Genomic DNA, 24,029 nt, shown 5'->3' on the forward strand with positions numbered 1-24,029 from the left:
TATTTATCTTACAATTCAGGCCCATAAATTGTACTAAAACTGTTCCACAAATAGTTACAGAGTAATTTAAAATGATGACTTGGTTGAAGACCGTAAGCCTGTATCCAACCAAAGAAGAGCTTTTTGCTTCAATGTGGACATTAATCTAACAAAGCCAGGCACCAGATCCCTAAAAGACTCTAGAGGAGAACATTAAACATTGATGTAAAAATTTGCTCCAAAGCAATACTGAATGTAGAGATCCTCCATCAAAGATGTTGCAGGAGGCACAATGTATGCCGGTCACCTGCCCAGCTAAAGAGCTCATCAGAATTGTTAATAGTTTATGTAAACCTGCCAACACTTAGATACATATTTAACACTCTTGGGTACTCTGTGGTTGCTTATGGCACCACTTCATCAAGAAAGTGGATAAACTAGAAGGTAATTTCCTCTCAAAACGAAATAAGGTCTTCCTGGGCCCTCCATCATAAAAACAGGTTACTTTGAATCCTCAACCCACTCTGTGCTCATTCTACATATTGAAACTAAAATAAACCCCCAACCTAACTAAAGCCAGAAACATGACAGATTCACCAGTGTATCCTTGACCCCCAAATATTTTCAGATTAATACTAATGGTGTTCTCTCCCTCCATACCATTAAAATAGATCATCGAATCCTCATTAACAACAGTTGAATTACACCTAATTTCAGAACAATAACTAATGGCTGTTTTCAATAAATTAATTGACAGGGCAGCCTTAGCCCAGACATCAGTTTTGGTTAAAAATAAATCCACCTGAGGCTACCTTAAAAACTTTGTCAATGACAGAGGAATTGGTGCTCTGCTACTTCTTGAAGTGTCCTAGCCTTTTGAAACAATTTAGTTGTTTGTTGATTACTAACACCAATATCTACATGCCACTGGGCTGCAGAATGTAAGGAAATGCCTCTTTTTGCATGATCACCCACGTGTTTTTGCACTGATGCTGCTGGGTTTTATTTGGTCTGAAGCTGCACTGAGGCCTGCTAAACAGATCTTGTTGCCATTGCCCTGACCCTTAAAAGGTATATGTCGGATTGATTCACCCACAATCAGCATATGTTAACTCACTAATAAGTCCATAGTATATGGGAGCAGGGGTACTCATGACCTGAGAGATAAAATGACTCTTGTGGACTGCAGCAATTATTGTGACACCACAAGTGTGACACGGCAAAGTATGATTTCTCAGCCTGCCACTAATGGCTGTCAGAGCAGTTATCCACTGCTAACTTGACTTTGCCATTTAAGGTAATGGCAAAGTCCAAACATTCCATTTTAATGTTTATAACCCGGTGTAGGCCTACTGAGCCCTAAAAGCAGGGTGCGTTATATTAAAAAGCTGGAAATGTAGTTCTTAGCTTTGCATGTCCTGACAGTAAAAACCTTGCATTGTCATATTTACAGCGCAAAGGCTAGTAGCACCATTGGAAAGTACAGGGTTGCACAATGGCCACCCAGCATGGATAGCTTTAATGTAACTTTGCACAAATGTTTAGTAAGTAGCCACTTCATTGCCTAAAGTTTCCCAGTGGCAGTTCACAGTTACTGGCTAAGAGACCGTCATTTGCACTCCTGGGGTGAGTTGTGAATGACTCTCGGGAAGCAACACAAAGGACCTGTCATTGGAAAAGGTATGACCTTCCCTGGCAGGAAGGAAAAATAGGGTGTGAGCCCCTATGGTGAGCTGCAAAGGAGAAGCCGCCTTTGAAAGGCAAATGGTGGACGCACACAAGTGGAACTACCAGTCGCAGGTGGTGAGTGGGCAAAGTGGCGGGTGGGGGGAATAAAACAAAAATAAAAAAATATTTAAAAAAAACAATTTCCTTAATCGTACCTCAGCACCGCAGCACTGCCGCTCTCTGCCGCACTCCAGGTACAGGCTCCCAGCCTGCTCTGCAGGCAATCATGATGCTGCACAGAACACCATTATGATTGGCTGGAGTGCCCTAGCTGGTTGTGGGTTGGAGGGAGTCCTGTGCGCATGTGTGTTTGGGCAGCCAGAGACGGCTGGCCAAACATAGATGCGCACTGAGGGGAGTGCTCTGTGCACTCCTGTCAGTGCTCGTTACCCCCATGGCCCCACCCCTTTAAAAATAAAACAAGAATAAACATTGCTGCTGCTGCTGGCGGGGGGGGTTGGCATTCCTCTGTCCTAGTGGGGGAGCCGCCCCTGGGAGCTACTCTTTGTTCTTGGGGACAGGCTGGCACTGGGGACAGAGAAGGGTGAGCCATTCCCAAACCATTTTTTCTGTGGGCGTGTAGCCCCCAGTAGCCACACCTGGAATGGGCTAGGGAAGTTCACGCACCAAGAGAAGGACTCTGCCATGTTGGGAGAGGGCAGAATAGTGCATTCTGGGATAGCTAGATGCCATACTTCACAGAAAGTTGTCACCAGAAGAAGCCTGGTAGTCCATTGACTAAAGTCCATGGCATCCCTCAAGGTCACAGACTGGGCATAAAAGTGATCCGCCGGGCACCCAAACCTCAGATCACATTTGCACTGAGGAGAGGATGGAAGATGTGCTGACCTGCTCTTTCTTATACTCAGCAAGGAGAACCTGCACCAAAGACTGGAATGCACTTGCTGCTCCTTGAGCTAGCAAAGAGAAGACAGGGCCTGTGGAGCCCTGCTCAAGGAAAAGTTATCGCTAAGCCTCAGATGGAAAAAGTGACACCAATGCTCAGTTGGCTGACTCCCCGTTGGGCCACAAACGAAGAAAAGCATTCCTTATGGAATTGGAAGCCAAGAATGCCTGACCACTCCTGACTGCCACAGTGCAGCCTGGAAGACCAAGTCCCAACCCACAAAAGTTTCACCTGAGTCTGCTGGATCTGGAGGAGTCATTGAAGTGCATTTTGATCACTCAGCAAGGAAGGTATCACCAGTTAAAGGGAAGCAGTAATCAAAAGTCAGTAGACCAGTAGCAACCAGCTTTTGGCTTGATCACACCTGGGCTTCAAGTGACATTGATCACTGTGGTCAAAGTTGCCCCACCATGTTTGTGGAACAAGGAGTGTCTCCAGAAAGACACCTGCCACTAGACCAGCATCCTCAGCATCCTTCAGCATCTTCAGCATCTGGTATCCCTTGCATCAGGACAATTCTATAAAACTCTATGGCAATTTGACAGGACTGGAGACTGATTTGACCTCATAACCCTTGTAACTGTCAAACTGGGCCTCTTTGGTCCCTTTGACTTGCTCCCTGTCGGAGTTGGTCACCTAAAGCAGGCTGTAGTAGTAGTAGTCTATAAATGTATAAAGGTTTTACAAAGTTTACCTACAGTGCTGTCCATTTCAGTGATTTCTTGTGCTAAGTGAAAAAGCAGTGATGTATTGTTCCTTTGAATATTCATGTCTCCAAAACACCCTGGTGGATTTTTGTTGTTGAGATGTCTGTTTTAAGATAAAATATAACTTATTTTCATAAATTGGTGTCAGATTTTTACTGTGTCTTGTTTCTTTCTTACTTAACTATTTTGGTACTTTTTAATGCTTTACACATATTCCTTTGAGAAAGTCAGCCTGCTCAGAGTCAAAGCTACCCAGGGTTGAGTTAAGGTTTTTCAAATGAATCTGACAAGACCTAGTACAAGCAGTGAGTTTATTACATTCTGAGGTCACACAGCCACACCATATATTAAACAGCATTCGTAATACAGGGTACAGAAAATGACTTGATAAAATCCTTACATATAAAAACGGGAATAAATTGTGTTGATGCCAATGTTCAATTCTAAACTGTACATCAGTTCAGCAGGTGGTCCTCTGGGATCAACCATTTCCTATTTACTCTTCAACAGTTACTTAGCCGCACTTCCTGATCTGGAAAATTCCTTCAACTTACCTTCTGAAACTATGCCGATGATACTAAGATCATATTAAAAAACTAGAACATCCCTCACTGGTTAAAACTTCATAGTCAGTGAATGTCTATTTAATGTGGAGCAATTAATGCTGTTGATTGTGGTAAACCTATGTCCCTAAATCTGTTGAACAGTGGCCAGAATAATACCCTTCAAAACTCTCTGCCTTACGCATAAGTTGATATACGGATTGTGACCCACCTTCTTAACAAGTAAACTGTACAACAATGGATACATTTCGGAATAAAAATCGCCCCCCTGATGGGATTTCCACATGCTAAAAACAACCATGGATGGAGCTGCTTCTCTGTACAGTCATGCCAAGTATGGAAGAAACAGCTAAAGAAAAACAGCTAAAGAAAATCAGATAAATCAACTATCGCTTGTAATTCATGTGAGCCATCAAGTCCCAGCTTTTCTCATAACCAGGAATGATTTAGTTCCATGTCCATAAGCGTGAGTGGGTTGTACATGGTGCTTGCAGACCTATCCTTACTCTGCTTTGTAGCAAAACGTACTCAAAAGCCATTTCATCATGTATAGAGAGCACTTTCTGGTCATCATGGACAGCGCTGATACTTAAGAATAAAAGAGGATACTGCTACCAATACATCTCCATGGATCTTGCACCTCTGACTTACAACAATTGACTCTGATCCACAAACCACCGTAGACGTTCTGCAATAGAATATAGTACGGCTCAGTAAAATGAGTATTAACTCTTCAAGTCCCATCGACAGCCCACCTCTCTCTTTTTCTATTCTTCCTCCACATGGAGTTCTCGATTTGTCTATTCCGAAAATTGCAAGTCGATGAAGAATTTTGTGGTTACATTTATGAAGACTAAATTTAATAACGTCCACATGTAATAGAATTCAGGAACGGGTGTACTATTATTGCATGTGCTTTTGCAGTCCATCCTTTGTCTGGAAGCAAATAATTTGTGGTCAGATCGTCATACATATATCAAAGGCACATGAGGAAATGAAGTCCTTTCTGGAATGTCCTATACTTACAAATCAACCTCCTAGGTCATTATACATACTTGCCTGCTGCAGAAGCTCTAAGGTAGATCTGAGTGAATTGGGAAATAAATGGCCAATGAATATTCATGCATTTTTCTTGGGAAATTTGCATAATCAATCAATGTTTATCCTTTTTTTTAATAATTGGGCCCTGCTTGGAAAGGAATAGAACTGCAGTGAAGGGCAGCCTTTTATCAAACATGGTAGTGCAAGGCAGGATCGATCTAGGCCAAAGTTACTTAACCATGGGCCAAATGTATCATTTTATGAAATTGCAAAACCCTAATTGCGATTCCCTGCGAATCACAATCAGGGAATCACTATTCAAATGTATGAAACTCATGGAGTTTCATTTTGCGTTTTCTAATGGGCTTTAAAGCGACCTACCTCATTAACATTCAACAGGTTGCTTGCAATTTGCGACCCATTAGGAAACACTAAAGTCACGGGGATTGTGGCCTGGTGGGCTAAGCAGACCACCATGTCTAAGATTGCTTTTAAATGAAGCAATCTTTTTTTTAAATGCAGTCCGTTCTCCTTAAAGGAATACGGCATGCGTTTAAAAAAGAAAATGAAAAGTTTTCTTTTCATTTTTTAAAAGTAGGCAGTGGTCCCTGGGACCACTGCCTACTCTTAAATATGTTTTCGCCTGCATTCACAAGGGGGAATGGGTCCCTTTGGGACCCGTTCTCCTTTGCCAATGGGTTACCACCTACTTGAAGTAGGTGGTAAAATGCAAAAGTTTTGCGACCACATTTTGGTTACAAAACATTCCTGCATACCGTTGCGATTCGGTATTAGGAAGAGAAGCCCTAGACAGGACCCTTCCTAATACCAAATCGGTATGTAGTCACAATTCCAATTTGCAATTCAGTATCAAGTTACCAAGGGCCAGATGTACGAAGCAGTTTTAAAGTCGCAAACGGCGAATCGATCCGTTTGCGACTTGAAAAATGCTATTTGGGATGTACAAAGCCCAAACTGCAGGGCACCATTCCTGTGAGGACGGCCATTCCCAATGGGGTCGCAAATTGCGACCTTCCCCATGAATATTCATGACGTAGGTCATTTGCGACCCCATTGGGAATCGCAAACATTGTCATTGACACTGTTGTACATCAGGTTTTGCAACTCGCAAATTGTGAGTCGTTCTGACTCACAATTTGCGAGTCGCAAAACCTAATTTTTGTACATGTGGCCCCAAATCACAAATTGGAATTCATACATACCATAATGCAATTTTGTGATCTCAAAAATGCATGATAGATCTGGCTCTATGTGAAGTGTTACATTGCCCCCTTGAAGCCGAGGGCAAACCCCGTGACCATGAAAGTTGAGTTTGCATTTTCAGGAGATTCAGACCCTACCACACGATTATTAAGTCCCCTCAGACATATGTTAAAATGTCGTCAGCAATCAATGACTGTTTCATCTGTACACATATGCCTCCTCCTTCCCCTATCATTTGCTACATAGGCACAGATGCATATTGAAAAGTATTGACATGTTCTGATGGCCTTTCTCCCAGCCTTTGCTATCCTTGTTGTGAATTCTTCCCAAACACGAGGTGTTTTTAGTTGATCAATGGCGCCTAAATTGGTCTGATAACCCCAGACCACTTCCTCTAGTTCGAAAAGGGCTTTTTCTAAGCAGGGGAAGCCCAATATGACAAATTCAACGTCAGCTCCTTACTCTATTGAAAGATAATACCGTAAGGTTTTGAGGTAATTACTTAATCTAGTCATTAGGCCAAAGCATCATTTTTAAACATGCAGGCATTGTATTAAAAACATGACATATATAGTGCACTCCTAAATTGGGTCAGGCATTAAAAACACTGAATAAACTTAAGCAAGCTCAGAATTCCAGGTCTGATTTCTCAATGCACTCTTGTAGTACAGAGCGCACATTTGTGTCCAAACACACAATTGTTGCTGTCAACCCTGTCGAGACAGTAGGCAAAGAGTAATGTGTCCTATTTCTCCTGACGTGGAAATGTACAAATGAAAACTCTAGTATCCTCAGAATCCTGTTTTCAGATTCATACATACAATGATCAGTAAGGGTCATACCCTTTTTTTACATTATGGGCAGAGAGATACTTATGGTTGGAATTTTGGGCTTCTTCGTGATGCGGTTACTAAGTAAGAATTCTAAGGTCTGCTCATCCCCTAAATGCTTCTGACAGGTCTCACATACTGTAAGATTAAGAGATATTGGGCTTGCATAATCTAATATTCTGATCTGGTATCATTATTCCCATGCAAACTTTGGGGATTCTAATGAAGTTTGATATGTATAACCCACGTTTGCCTCCGAAACAAAGAGATTGTAAACACTCGTTGACATAACCACAAAGGATTGAAAAAATTGGTGGTGTGGGGAGGGGGGTGCTGCCTCATCCTCTCTTCACAAAGTCAGAGTTTGAGCTAACAAAACATGTAAGCTTTAGGAAGATAATGAATAATATGAACGTGAGATGTTGGTCTCCTTATTTGTTGTGGGTAGAAAACATTTTGTTGTTCATTTGGATGTTTGATGTAGCATTATAGTGGTTGGTGGCTAACATAATGATAACATATGTCAGACTGCTTTGAAAACTTAAGACTGCATGCTCAAACAATACAATCACCAGCAGATCCACGCACATCCTCCAATCCTTTTCTTTTGTGTGGGAAGAACGGTGCAGAATGCTATTTTAGTTAGTTTATTTGTGTGAATCATGAGTCATGAATTCTGGAGAGGAATTAGATTTTTCCATTTAATCAGAGGAAGTCTATACTCTCTCAGTAATGACCTGGATGCTCAGCGTTATGAGTATTGTATCACAAACATGTCCACTGTCTCTCTGCAATGCCATCCCCCACCAATAATCCATAAATAGCTCTGAAGATTTCGAACTGTGCAGTGGTTGAATTTACATGCACTATACAAAGCTAGATGAAACTACTTTTCTCAATGCATGGTGCGCAAATAATTGCAATGTTCTCATTTTACAGGTCCAGGAGCTGTACACGACATGAGTAACACTGCATCGGAAGCTACAGCTGGACTCTGGGTCTTGGGCATCCTCATCCTCTCCTGCCTTGTCAAGTTTTGATGAGAAAAGCACAGCGTCCAGGGAGCAACTCCTGGCATCACCACAGCACAGACTTTACTCTCTACGAACTGTGGGAAAATCTGTTTCTCAGCTTGAACGATTGTGGTCTGCAACTTGTGGAATAACCGTGGGCGTCCCTGAAATTTACCCCTTTTTGTCCCTCCTCCTTAACTCCATCTCACTGTCACCCCTCAATCTGCCACTACCACGTTCTGCAGTAGGTGTGTCTGGTATCAACACCAAGTAGAGCACAGAGAGGTTTGTCTTGAGTGGCTGGCGACACAATATACAAGTGGCACACAGCCTGGTGACGACCTTTTAGCTTCATGTTTCAAGGGTGACCGGCTGCTACCATGCACACTGGACAGAGTGATCATTGTGCCAGATTGTATAGGGCTTAGTGTATCTCTGTGTCTGGGTGGGGGTGGGAAGGGGAGAAAGAAACCTTGTAGAATTATTGCTCAGTCTCCATGAAACCCACCAGCCAACTGACACCAAAACAAATATAGTCACTCGGTCGGGACCATTTAGAATCCGTTGATCTGAGGAAGAATTATTTAAAAACTGGAAAACAATGAAAAAACATGTGGAGGATAGAAGTTACACCAGCCTGAAACTGGTTGGTGCAGCAGCAATGAAGACATTATACACGCCTGTCAACATCTTTCTACATAGCTATCTCCAGCTGTACTGAAGTTACCAAGCACATCCTCTGAAACCTTCATTGACTGGTGTTCCAGATATGTGTATCTGCTAACCACTCTATTGTTATGTATAGACTCTACTGTGTTCTTGCTTGCACTTCCACGGCCTTTTCTGTAGAGTGATCAGCTAATATGTAACACCCCATATCCAAGTGACACCACTTGGCACAAAATTAGAATGTTTTTTCCTCTTATATAGTTTGCTAACAGTGTTACAAACAACTACAGCACACAATATTTGGTGTCATCCAGGCCTAGACTCTCAGATAATTTTGGCTGGATTATAACATTTTAATTGAAGTAAATGTATATTGAGCAAAAAAAGTAAAGGCTTTGTGGACTTGGATGAAAAAGATAAAGAATGACCGCAAGAGAGAGTGATTGTTTAACAGAGTGCCCGCATGTTATGGTTACCTTTTACAAAAATGTTTCAAGTGCATTACAATGAAAAATGCTTATTTGGAAGGGGCAGATCGTCATTCGATGACCAGCTGACGAAAATCCAAGTCATGTGTTAACTTGAAATCTCACAGGCTGACATTTTTGGAAATGTGAAATAAATTAATGTTAGGGTAATACACAGGTCAGACCCCACCCACCCTCTCTTTCTCTCTCTTTCACACTCACACACATGCACAGCACCTTTTCAGTGATTAATATCTGGTTTGTAAGAACTCGGTGCCCTATATATAATTGTCATGTGGTTTTAAAATGAAATGCATTGCCGTTATTTGATGTACATGCCACTCAAAGGAAACGTTGGCCAGCGTATTGACATGGGAATCTTTGTCCTCTTTCCTAAATCCACAGATGTGTCTAAATTGTATTCAAATCAATATTTATTTAAGTGTTTGATGATCTCGTAAAATGGGTGTGTGTGTCTTCCAGTAGACTACAAAAGACATCTTCAATTAAAAGATAAACATTGCTAAATGTATTTGAAGAACTTAAATGTATCTCCGCATTCATAGTGAAACTTTGGCTGTATTCCGAAACTGAAAATTGGTCATTAGGACGGATTTCCAACACCATTAGGTAATGTTTTTAAAGAGCCAATGTGTTATCATGTTTCTGTGATAACCCTTAGTGCATGATCATGAAATATCAATGCAAATCTGCTGAGGGATTTGAGAATGTATACAAGAATCCGAAAAGTAATTGTTACTCTGTAGTACGTATTTTGGCTCTTTTGTGATGTCCTTTTTATTGAGCACCCTTCATGGGACCCCAGATGTTTCAAACCTCTAATTTACCCTCACATGTATGGTACTAAGGATCAAGCATAAATCCCCAGATATGGGTACTTCCACCTTCAGAAATGGCCTGGGTAAGAAGCGCAACCCTGCTTTGAAAAACGAAGATTAAGTATTCATTTGCTTATGGGCCTAGGTTTAGTTGACATTATGTTAGTAAAGTTGGAGTGTCCATAGCTTTTCTACTTTGATTGCTGTGGCACTTTATTGAGGTATATAAAGTAAATGCTTAATGAGGAGCAATTCTAGGAAACAATGTTTTTTTTAAAGATATATTGATCACAGGATTTAAGATTTGGAAATGTATGAAAGGTACAGTTGTTTACTACTGTGGTTCACAAACAGACCTGGACTTGACTGGACACTTAAAATAGCCAAATTGAGTCAGAGCTGGTTATACTGTTTACAAAGTAATATCAGCATACTAGTACTGCAGATACTGCATTGAAACTTAGAAAGTTAAATCAGCAAGAAAGAGAAGGGTGAAAAGAGTGGAATGGGAAAGGCCTGTACTGGGAACAAGAGTCCATCATTAACCACTAGCCACTTTACAGTGGTCATGACAAATACTGGGCCTGATTTATACTTTTTTAGCGCCTCAATTGTGTCATTTTTTTATGCAAAAGCGCGCAAACTTACAAAATATAATTGAATTTTGTAAGTTTGCGCTGCTTTTGCGTCAAAAAATGACCCAAATGCGGCGCTAAAAAAAGTATAAATCAGCCCCACTGTTTAATTTTGAATATTTGTTGAACATTCATGAAAAAGCCTGCTACCACTATATTTGTGATATGTCATAAGGAATATTTAAGGGAAGAATCTCATAATTTTGGTAGATGTTTGTGCATTATAAATAGTCAACACCAAGAATTACTTAGTGTCTGTTTAATAGTTCAGCACACACAAATATGGTCAATTTATGAATACGTGATATATGCCTACCAGCAGCCTGTGATACATTTACTGAAAACTTCATTTACTTTTGAAGATTTGTCATGGCTACCACAAGGATTCTTACTGACCTGTTGTGAATCATTTTAAAAGGGGAAACGTTTCTCCTCAGTGAATTAGAGAAACTGCTTTGGACAAATCTATGATGAATGTTGTGAACACTGTGTATATCTGTACATGTTGTTAGTGAATATTCTTACCACAGAACAACTCTTTACTGAGTTAAGATGAGCATTAACAATAGGCAATGGCTGCGTTATGGCTGCTGTTTAAGTAACAAAACAATAATTCCCCATACCTACGATAGTTACTTGAAATAGCACATGGCTCTTCTAAGTCGATGAAAGTTCGGAAAAGTTTATGCACCATCACTGATTATTGGCGAATGCCATAAACTGCATGTTATACTCCATCAGTAAGTAGAGGGCGTACTGAATAATTAATTGGTCTTTTCCAGTCACTATTGAATACTGGTTTGCAACTTGTGTGTCATAACTAATCAATGGATAATCGAAATGAATGTTCAATGGGCAGCTGATGGGTTTTTGCCAATCAGCGATGACAAATGACAAAAGATCTTTATTGATTACTGTATTTTCTGGAATCGAAAGAGCATTACATACAGTAGATTATTAGTTGCAGCCTCATGGCTGGAAAATGGTCAATTAGCTTTCCATGCAGTCGTATAAAGACACCATATATCACAGTAAAATATTCCATTGAACTGTAAGAGAGTTGCATCATCGTAGAAAGATGTATGGGCATCAATGGGATTACAAAATTGTATTATAATGGGGAACTACAGAGAAACAGTTTACACCACCCTATGATACTGTTCAGTGTTTTTTGTGCACCGAGACTAATGGCTAGTCCTATCATTTCATTGCTTTCTAAGCTGCTTTCATGCAAGTTTGGCTAGGTTTTCATCTGCGTTCAGAATCCATAGGGGGGATAAATGCTTGTAAGGAAACAATAGGAGTTGTGTAATTCAGTACATACAAAAGAGGATTTTTTGCAAAGGACAGTGGATAGAAATCCTAGGTGCTAGCATATTCCTATTTTATCCTAGATCATTATAATATGAAAACCCTATGTAGTACTCTCCAGTCAAAGAATGATCACCAAGGATGAGTCTCGGTTTATGGAAACGAAGTATGGAGGGGACTTTTCCATTCTAGGATCCATTTATACTGGGGTCCTTTGCAGATATTGCAAAAAAAGAAGCAGTCTTGATATTACACCAACATTTTGTTTGAGTCAGAATTAGATTTTGGTCTTGTTTGCTCTGACAGAGGTCAAAAGAGATGGAGTTGTGTCAGTGTCATGCCATGTTATGTAGCGCCTGCTTTAACTATGTAACAAATGTACAGGATTTAAGATCACTCCAGAACTTTGCATCACCAACTGCTGTGTCAATCTTGACAATTAAAGATCATTCTTTGTTGAACATCTTTTACAACCTGCACTATTGTTCCAGTCTATGCAGAAAATATAAGCCACAACAGCTGACAGTTAAGGTGGGTGTTGGCCGAAGTAATGGTTTTGAACTAATGTCAACATTGTAAGGGCATGTTGAAACAACATGACTGAGACACCTGTGACACATGGGATCGGGTGGTACAGAATTGGGATGAGGCTGTGTTCTCATTATTTTTTCTGCATCTGGTGGCAGTATTTCCATCCCATTTATGTGTGTTGGGAAGCACTTATGAGCTGAGGGTCCTTGAGTAAATTACTTAATTTCAATGCACTTGATGAGCACAAGCTTGACATCGAATAAAAGCTCTGCGCACACAGCATTTTCTACTGCTCTGAATATTCCATATCAAGGCTGCACAATGCCCTTGCATTATTGGGGAGCAAACCACTTAACAATAATTTCTTTGGCCAAGGGTGATCTTTCTGTTCCTTGTAAGGCATTGTTCAAGGACACAATGACCTGGTCATATCTTTTTTTTTCTATTCTAACTACTAGCTGACAAATGACATAAGACCTTTATTTTTGTAGAGTTACAACTCATTATCCTTGTACACAATTTTCATTGTACTTGCAGGAATGGTGGTTTATTAGAAAAGGGTGGCGCAAAAGTACATGTAGAAGGGTTTTTAACTTCTGTTGAGGTTGTGTTTCTCGGATAGGTTGCAACTCATGAACAAAGGTAAATCATTCACTGCATGGGTGTGAAAGTAGTGCCTTTATATCTATAAATGTTTCAAGACTATGGTCTGCTTCATTTCACTTTAGATTCAGCTGTTGCTTCTCTCTCTCTCCATTTTGTTCCTTTCTCTGCAGAACTGATCTTTTGTAAAACAGAGTTGGATCTATTGTTTAATCCTAATCAGTCTTTGTCATATTGCTGAAAGTTCTGTCTTGGTGAGAGCAGCTACCTGCTCATATGTCTACTCACCTTCGAGTAATTACTCATTTTATGTTAGAGTGGGCTAGAACTTCAATTCTCATGCATTGAATCTTACCTGGAGGTAGGTATATGTGCAATTATAATGTACCCAGCAAGGTTTTGTGATGGTGACCAACTTTCTAGATTTGCAAAGTGTGTTGCCTATATGGAAATACTGGCCTGAGGAAACATTTTTGCCCATAGCAGTTATGTTTTTTTCTCAAGACCTCCTCTTAAGGCCTAATTAGGAAGTCTGCAGTACTTTCCCCATTAAATTTGCCCCCTGGAGTTACTGATGCCAGTGGTACTGCTAGTTTCCGAGGGTGACGTTATTACCGATTACGAAAGTGACTCTGAGATTTCCCTTGGAAATTATGAATTACTGATAATTCTTGTCTCGATTTGCCCAGTACTCTCCATTTTGTCACAAGGTAGATTCTCCAGGTTTTCCAGAAGTACCTCGATCTTCGAATCGATATTACCAGTTAAATCGATTTTATAGGCGAAGTTGTAATAAACCCTCATGCTGGGATTGTTCACCTCTTACGTATTATTTTTAAGCACACCCAAATTTGTGCTGGTGGTGAAATTGTTAAAGTTTATAAAAGCAAATGATTATTTGGCAAATGCTAACTGAACTATTTATATAAGAAAGATTAACCATGTAAATGAATATAGACTAGACAGATAGTGACCAAACAATTTACCATGCGAGGCGAACTCTACTAGCTATACAGCGATATGCAAGTCTCAGGCTTGTGTAGTACAAGGTTTGACACAGGACAGAACCATTCTGTCGCACATTTTCAGAAGAACTGCAGGCATATGGAAAGGGAGAAAATTGGTAACTCACTTTCTTACTTTAGATCCCCCGAAGAGATGTGCAACGAAATGCATGGATACTATTGCTATAACTTTCACATGTTCATACCAAGTATTGTATAACCCTTTTTAAATATAGGTTATACTTATTCATAATGATGATACATACATAGAAAAACGATAAAATGGGTGTTTATTTTGATGAACAGAATTTGGTATTGTGAGGTCTGTAAAACTAGTGTTATGCAGCTGGGCCAGATGTATCAAAAAAGTGGTTTGTGATTTCCTAACAGTGAATCCTTGTGATTCGCTATCAAGAAATCGCAAACTGGGATGTACAATGGTGTGTTTAACACTGTTTGCGATTCCCAAATGGGTCGCAAGAGACCTGCCTCATTAATATTCATTAGGCAGGTTGCAGTTTCCGACTCATTTGGGAATGGCCACAATCATAGGGATAGTGGCCTGCTGGGGGCAGCAGAACCATGTCTGTGATTGCTTTTGAATAAAGCAATCTTTTTTTAAAAAAATGCAGCCCGTTTTCCTTAAAGGAAAATGGGATGCATTTAAAAAAGCAAAAAGAAATGTTTTCTTTTCATTTTTTAGGAGTAGTGAATGGTCAATGGGACAACTGCCTGCTCTTAAAAAAGGTTTTGCTACCATTCTCAAAGGGGAAAGTGTCCGCTGGGACCCATTCCTGTTTGCGAATGGGTTACCACTAACTTGAAGTTGGTGGCAACTCTGAATGTTTTGTGACGACATTCACGGTCAAAAAACATTCCTACGTGCCAGTGGGATTCGGTAATAGGAAGGTACGCCCTAAATCTGCCCTTTCCTAATACCGAATCGCAAAAGCAAAATGCAATTTGGTAAACAAGTTACAGAGTCACATTTTGCTTTGGTACATAGCAAAAATAATTTTTCCGGTCCGTTTGTGACCGGAAAAATGCTTCGTGCATCTGGCCTTATGTCACTGTACACTGTTTGCACTGCAGTTCTTTTGAAGGAAAATGCTGGAAATATGATTCACAGATCACTAACTAAAGCAATAAACTATTGTGAATAGAAAAAGCGCTTTACATTTTATTCTCCTTGGTTTCCCAGGGGCTCTGATTTATTTAAAAGTGGACTAAAGTTGTTATACCTCGGCAGGACAAACCTAGGCAAAATTCTGGTTTTCATTCGATGTACGTGTCTTCAGTCTACATCATTCACAGCACAATTAAAAGTAAGTATATTTTATGAAGTACTAGGAAGGAGTGTTCCGTTGATGCATCAGGAGCTGTTTTTTTTAGATCTAAATATTTGGGGGACATATTTATGAGAGGCTTGCACGTCCTGAGCGTCACTGTTTTTGACGCTCCGGGGTCGTAAGCCTCTGCTTTGCATGGCCTCATAGATATGAAGTAAGAGAAAGCAGTGCAAGCCGCTGCAATGCCTTACTCTGCACCAGGGAGGTGTTCCTCAGGCGTTGCAGTGGTTTTTCCCACAAAACACCAACAGATTTTGACACTGCCTCCCATTTATTTAATCACAAAGACCTGGGCCAGTGACAAAACCTTACGTCTCCTCACAGCAGGCATAACAAGGAGAAATATTTTCATATCCCTTGTTTTTTCCTCTTTCCATGGGTGCTGCATTCTGCGGCACCCATGGAAAGAGGAAAACACCTCTCAGGATAGTTTTTGTGCAGGAAGGTGTCCCTTAATGCTCAAAATCAAACCTGAAAGTAACGCAGGCACCCTTGCACCATGGTGCAAGGGTGCCTGCGTTAGTGCTAGGAGGCCTATTGTGCTCCAGCGCAGGGGGGTAAGGACAGGAATGGACTGTATTTCATAACTACGGTGCATTCCAGCACGTTCACATTGGAGTTGGGCAGTGTAGCAAGAAGACGTTGTGCTGCCCTACACCAATTCTCATAAATATGGGTTTTTGTTTAGAGGCATCAGTTTATCTGGGATTTTGGCTGAAATCGAGGCAGTTTATCATGTGTTCAGCTTAATTGGATGTTAAGAGGTGAGTTCTGGAGCTACTGGCTTCTAAAGGTTTTAGTTTTACGTAGAATGCTAGGAGGCTGGAATTTATCACAGGCCATGACCATCTAATTTCCACTCTGATGCTGGAGAGTTACCTGTAATGAACAACTTCAATATGCCATCTCCTGCCTTCTAATGAGATCTTTCAGTGTACTCTTAAAATGGCAGCTCACATCTTGCCTGGTACATTATGCCTAATGCGTTATTCATCAGATTTCAATTCTGCATGTCTTCGAAATGTATTCGCGATTCCATCTTCTGTTGCTGTATTAGAAGATGAGTGCACACTGTTTGTTCAGTTATAGCATTTGAAAGAAACAGATTGTTTAAGAAAGGTTTGAACCAGTTAAGCTTAAGCTGTTGTGGTTATGGTTAAAATACTACATATACATTTTTTGTCCTTCTAGACATTTGGGGCCTGATTTAAGGAAAGTGGTGCTGCACTGCACCCCTTAGCGCCCCTCTAATGCCACCATGTGTGCACTGTATCTAGGGTATGGCACACCATAGTGGTATTTAGGGAAACTAGCGTAAACATTTTTTAAGCTAGTTCAAAGTTTTGCAGGCTTCTCATCAAAAATGTTGACCCTAATCCTGCAAAGCCCATTGTGTCCCATTGTAACCAATGGTGTGTCTCCTTTTATCTTCAGCTTTATAAATTAACTATCTTTATTGTTGTCTTTGTAGGGGAAAGAGAGGAATTACAAAGTATAGGTCAGCCAAAGTATAAGGGTAAATTTATCAGTGTAACTCAAACTTCTATCGCATAGACACAATTTCAAATTAATAGAATATTTTGAAACCTCAGAGCTAACCCTCAGGAGTAGTGGTGACATGGCTACTAATTGGGCTCGTCCATTAAAGTGGAACTCTACTTGCAATGAGTACCACAGAAGCAATCATTGGGAACTGGAAGAAGTAATTGAAGAATTTACTCTAAGTTTCAAGTAGCTGATTGCATTCAGATGTCAGCACCATACAGCACAACTGCAAAACCTCTCTTCTTATACATTCTTGGGAGCTGCTGCAATTTGGGAGCCTGCTAAATGTCTCTATACTTGAGTGGTTAGAAGAAAGCACCTTTCTACTCCTTGCTGAGTGAGAGATATGTATACATCTTAGAATAAGTATCTATCTACCATGGGGTTGTTTTTCCACAGATGGCCCCAAGTTACACAATAGGCATTAAGGGTGCCGGGAACACAATAACCCGGAAGTGGAATTTCTCTACAAACAATGGCAAGCTGGTACATTAATTTAATTGTCTCAGCTAAAGATAACCAAGACTACAACTCCCAGAATGAAATCTGTGATTACATGAAAGCTCAATACTAGGGCATTATGTCCCTAATAAGAGTGCTGTAAGAAGGAAGACCTTGACTTAGGAGTCAGACTAAAGTACTTCATGAGTTCTTTATCTATGTTTCATTGTTTTCCCAACTCTCTGTCACATGTAACAGCCGGTCATGAGTAAAATACAACCTCTATGAAAATTACCAGCCTTCCTATTATACTCATTTGAGGAGGAGACAACAAGGGAAAAGGTAGTTCAAATCAGAATTATGTGTTCACCCAGAGTTAACAGAAACGAGACAGGTTTGTGTCCTCCCAATTAATTCTGAGAGCATCAAAAATGTGTTTTTCCACAGATTTTCTGAAAGTGATGAAAAATACCACGATCCGCAGTGTCCGACTTTGAGGACGAATTACATTGTAGCTTAAGTGCATCAATGCCTTTGGCAGAAAATGTTCCTGGATGAAAGAGTGAAATATCCCTGACATTTAAGCATTCCATGGTCTGCTTATCTGAGCCATTTCTGAAGTTCAGAGCACATTAAATTCTGCAGCCATTCAAAGAGTGATTCTTCCATCTAGCAGTTGTGAACAGCATGAGGGTGGGAGGGGGATATCAACAAATCACTGGAGGACCTTTCCAGAGATCAGTGTTGTTGGCGGGTCCCGACAATGAACAGGAAGTGGATACTTCTTGAGAGACAGGGATGGACACACTGATTAATTTGTGCCAATTTTTGTCAGTACGTAAGACTGGTACTTATCTCAAACCACCAGAACAGATTTATGACCATCCAAAAATTGGTGGTGCTATCAGTTTATTTTTTATAAAAGCACAAGAGCAAAATATTTAACAATTCAATATACCATTACAAAAATAGTCATGCTAGGGTGCTCCCACCATTCCTACATCTTTGGGTCACTTAGTTTAGTCCAAGTTGTCACATTTGTAAGCCTGTATTAGTATACACTTGTCACTTGTACTGGTATTTGGCAGTGCTGGCAGACACCGTAAGTAGTGCAAACTGCAGTGGCCCCCTAAGGAATATCTTGGCCCCTGGCACTTATTATGTTACCAAGTAAGCAGTGTGTGGGTGACCTTTTTCAAATTTAGCTCAATGGCTCGAATGGCTGTAAACATGTCTCTGTTTCATTTTTTAGAAAAAAAATGCGTTGGAGTAAGCTTCACATGCGTCAAGCGGGATAGGCAGCCGAATGGGAACGAGGGGGAAGCAATCCACCTCTAATGAGGATTCAGAAGATGGAGGAACATGGCCTCATGCTTGATGTAATGTAGCAGTGTCTGGAGACCATGAGTTGCTGCTAAGTATCTTCGAGCAATAGAATACATACTTCCTCTTGTCTTTAATGACTGTTGGTTATGTGACCTAATCTATGCTGAGTCCATAGCTTCACACAGCCAACTTTGATTTTAGTCATGAGTGTTCATCCCGAAAGTCATAAGAACCTGATTAGCATAAGCTCTAGGCTTACGAGAAGCTGATAGGACTTAAGGCCTGATTTAGAGTTTGGCGGAGGGAGATACTCCATCACAAACCTGACGGATATCCAGTCCACCATATTGCAATCCCATTATAGCCTATGGATATTGTAATATGGCAGGCTGGATAGCCGTCATGTTTGCGGCGGAGTAACCCGGCCGCCAAACTCTAAATCAGGCCCCTAATTACAATGCAACCATCAACTTTTCTAACTACATTTCAGAACGGTAAGGTCTCAATAACCAACTGTAAAAAGTATTTGTGGCCACTTTTTAGGGTGTCTCTTGTGAAAATGTCAAATGCTGATTTTAGGCACATATTGAAGTACAAATATCTGCCTATATTGGAGCACCAGTAAATGTAATGCAACAGTCACAGTAGGAAAACCAGGGTTTTCGGAAAGGTTGTGTTTGAATCAAAATCAAAACAGTCAGATTGGGTACAGAACAAAGGATTTGGTCAATCTTGTTTTGGGTGTGCTCTTTCTTCTTTGTAAGCACTGGCGTAAGTCTCTTGGTTTTCTGTTGATGATGTAATAAGAGTGACTATACTACCTGGGTTTCGTGCATGTTACATTGTATTTGGAACCTTTTCTAATTCCGGATGATAAAAAGTATGGTTGTGATTGTGCAGTGTATCAATAAAGTCTGAGATTTTTACGCTACAGTCTCCTGTGTTTTGCATCTTTGGGTGAAATTTAAGTTCTAATATGTGCCAAAGAATCCTACTTGGCGTTATACAGTGACAGACAGACCGTGGTGTCTACAAAATCTTTCCGACTGCAATAGTTATATCACATGATATTTGGTCTGTGGACATAACAGGAAATGACCTAAAGATCTTTGGCTCAAATGGCCAGCTGTTGCTTGTTAAAGGCTATAGTGAAACCTCCTTACTCCTTCAGAATAATAATTTAACTATCACTGATTGCTAACATACACATCGATTAAACTAGCAAAAGTCCAATGTGTACCTCCTTTAACAAATGCAGTTTACATTTGTTAAATTACATCAGTTGAACAGTAGGTGATGGGGATTGCAAGCACCAACGGGGGCACATAAGTTGATACCCTCATTAATCTTTAAGTAATGAGCCTTCAGGAAAACCTTAGTTCTATTTTAATTAAGATTCTGAGGTGAAACACAGTTCTTCCATTGTACCCCATTTCACTCTACACCACTCCACTATATGCTACTCTACTGTGCGCTGCTCCAATCTATACCACACCACTGTATGCCACACCAGTCTATGCCACTCCACTGTATGCTATTCCAATGTACGCCACTCCACTTTTTATCACTCCAGTGTTCACCACTCCACTGTACACCATTACACTGTATACTACTCACTCTACACCACTGCACTGCATGCTATTCCAATCTACACTAATCCACTCTACAGCACTCCAGTGTGCGCCACTTCACTTTATGCCACTCCACTCCACTCTACATTACTCCACTGTGCACAATTTTAGTGTGTGCTAATATATTGTACACTGTTTTACTGAATGCTACTCCACTCTACACCACTTCCCTCTACACCACTTTGCTCTATGCTAGTCTGCTGTATGGCACACCACATTACCCAACACCACACTATACCACTCCACTCTATGCCACTCCACTTCATGCCACTCCACTTTACGTTATTTAACTTTACACCAATCCACTCTATCCCACTCCACTCTACAGCATTACACTGTATGCTATTTCATTGTACGCAACTCAACTCTATGCCACTGCAGTCAAAGGCACTCCACTGTATGCCACTACACTCTAGGACACTGTACTCTATGCTATTCCACTCTACGTAAATCCACTCTACCACACTCCAATCTATGCTGTTTCACTCGATGCTACTCCACTGTACACCACTGCACCATTTGCCACTTCACTGTACATCACACTGCTCTAGACCATTCCTTTCTACACCACTCAACTATACGGTATTCCAATCTATGCCACTCCACTGTATGCCACTATATTCTACACCATGCCACTGTACCCCACTCCACTTTATACCATTCAATTAAACATTATGCCACTGTATGCAACTACACTCTACGCCACTCAACTTTACGCAGTTTGACTCTATGCCACTCCACTCTACCACACTCCACTGTATGCCTCTCCACTGTACTCATTCCAATCTACACCACTCCACTGTGCAAAACTCCACTCAATGGCACTACACTGTAAACTATTCCAAATCTGTGTCACTCCACTCTATGGCACTCTACTGTACACCATTTCACATCACTATACGTCACTCCACTATATGCTACTATACAGTACAGCACTCCACTCTAACACACTCCAATGTATGCCACTGCACTGTACATGACTCCTCTGTATACCATTCCACTGCATGCTACTCAACTGTACGACACTGCCAGTCCACTGTACGGCACTACACTATCTGGCAAGCTACTCTACACTATTCCACTGTATGTAGCAACAATGTATGACAATCCACTCTATGCAATTCTTCTCTATGCCCCTTCACTCTATGCTACTCCACTCTACAGCACTCCACTGTAGGCTGTCCCACTCTATGTCACACCACTGTAAGCCACTCCACTCTACACCACTCCACCGTAGCCCACTCAACTCTATGCCACTCCACGATACACTATTCCATTGAATGCAACTACACTCAATGCCTCTCAAAACTATGCTATTCGACTATATGCCATTTCACTCTATCACACTCCAATGTATGCCACTCCACTGTGCGTTATTGCACTGTATGCTACTCCACTATACCCCACTCCACTCTACATCACTCCACCATACACCACTCCACTGTACACAACTTCAAATCTGTGCCATTCCAATATATGGCACTCCGCTGTACGTCATTCGACTGTATGCCACTCTACTCTATGCTATGTTAGTGTTTGCTGATATACTGTACACTATGTCACTGTATCCACTCCACTCTACCACACTCCCCTCCAATCCACTGTATGCTAGTCTACTGTGTGCCACTCCACCCTACCTCATTCCACAATACACCATTTCACTCTATGCCATTCCACTCTACACCACTCCCTTGTACGACACTCTACGCCATTTAACTGCACTCCACTCCACTCTACCCCACTCCATTCAATACCATGGCACTATATCTCTCCCCACTTTATGCCATTCAACTGTACTCCACTCCACTTACCCCACTACACTCTACATTATATCACTGTATGCAACTGCAGTCAATGACACTAAACAGTAAGCCACCACACTCTGTGGCACTGTACTCTATGCTATTCCACTTTGGGTAACATTACTCTACCCCACTCTACTCTACGCAATTCCAATCAATCCACTCCACTCTATGCCACTCTAGTGTACCCCACTCCACTGTATGCTATTGCACTGTACGTCATTCCACTCTATGCCACTCCATTTTACAGTACTCCTCTGTGTGCTATTGCACTCTCTGGCACTCCATGGTAAGCCACTCCATTCTACTCCATGCCACTGAACCCCACTCCGCTTTACGCTACTCTACTAAATGCAATTCCAATCTATGCAACTACTACTCAACGCCACTCAACTCTATATTATTTGATTCTCTGCTCTCCACTGCATGCCACACCACTCTACCCCTTTCTACTCTACCCCACTCCACTGTATGCCACGCCTGTCAATGCCACTCCACAGTATGCTATTCCAAATCTAAGTCACTTCACTCTATGGCACTCCAATGTACACAATTCCACTGCACATCACTCCAGTCTACGCTACTCCACTGTATGCCACTACACTCTAAAACATTCCACTGCATGCTATTGCACTGTACCCCACTTCTCTGTACCCTATTCCACTGCATACTGCTCAACTGTACAAGACTCCTATCTATGCCAGACCACTGTGCGCCCCTACAGTAAATGGCAATCCACTATACATTACTCCCTGTATGCAACTCCTCTGTGCTCCACTCTACTCTATGCTATTCCACTCTATGACACTCACACTCCATGCAACTTTATTGTACATCACTCCAATATACGTTATTCCACTGTATGCCATCCCACTGTACCCCACTCCACTCTACGCCACTCTACTCTACTCCACTCTATGTCATCCCAGTCTATGCCACTGAAGTATATGCTAATCCACTATACACTGCTCAATACTATGCTATCCCACTTTACACAATTCCTCTCTCGTGGCTTCACTCTATTCCATTCTATGGCATTCCACTGTATGTTGCTCTACACCACACCGATACACTATATGCTATTCCACTCTATGCCACAGCAATCTATGCCACTGCATTTTATGCCTCTTCATTATATGCTATTCAACTTTACCCCACTCCACTCTACGCTATTGTACTATATTCCACTACTCTATACCTCATTACACTGTTTGCTACTCCACTCTACACTACTGCACTCTATGCTACTTCTCTATTGTACTCTACCACATTAATTTCTACATCACTCCACTCTTCACCTTTACAATGTACGCTATTCCACTGTACGCGACTCCACTCTATACAACTCCACTCTCTGAAACTCCACTCTACAACACTTCCCTCTACCACCCTCCCCTATATCCTACTTCATTGTACAGCACTCCACTCTATGCCACTCCACTACACACCACTCACTTTATGTTATTGTATTGTATGCCACTCCACTGTACCACATTGCACTCCACGCTACTCTACTCTACTCCACTCTATGACAATATACTCTACAACAGTAAACTGTATGCCATTCTCCTCCACTGTATTCTATCACAATTCACCTAATGAGACTACAACAGTAAATTCTACAATTTGAAAGAAACTTTTATTAAGAATAAATAAAACATTGAAATTCAATGACAAAACCAAAAGTTAAATCTTGTTATAGTGAGGAAAACTTTATTTATTTTCTCTATACAAACCCAACTTAAAATGCACAAACATTATACATTCTTCAGTTATAGTTATACCTAAAATTTATAAATTATGCAACACCTTTAAAAATAAAATTTACACACCCCTGCGCAAACCTATATCTGGATCACTTTGAGAGGCAACATCTGTGGACGG

At 41.0% G+C, this 24,029-nt stretch overlaps 1 protein-coding gene across 1 annotated transcript in view; it reads left to right on the forward strand.

Annotated features, from left to right (window-relative positions):
• Positions 1 to 12,724, forward strand: part of OPCML (opioid binding protein/cell adhesion molecule like) — a 1,147,432-nt gene extending 1,134,708 nt beyond the window's left edge. Inside the window, exon 7 of the mRNA XM_069224456.1 lies at positions 7,919 to 12,724. Coding sequence (XP_069080557.1) covers positions 7,919 to 8,019 — 101 coding nt within the window. The 3' untranslated portion in view covers positions 8,020 to 12,724. The remainder of the gene's footprint in view (positions 1 to 7,918) is intronic.
• The last annotated feature ends 11,305 nt before the right edge of the window (positions 12,725 to 24,029 follow it).

The sequence above is a fragment of the Pleurodeles waltl genome, chromosome 3_1 (genome assembly GCF_031143425.1).
Source record: "Pleurodeles waltl isolate 20211129_DDA chromosome 3_1, aPleWal1.hap1.20221129, whole genome shotgun sequence".
Lineage (NCBI taxonomy): Eukaryota > Metazoa > Chordata > Amphibia > Caudata > Salamandridae > Pleurodeles > Pleurodeles waltl.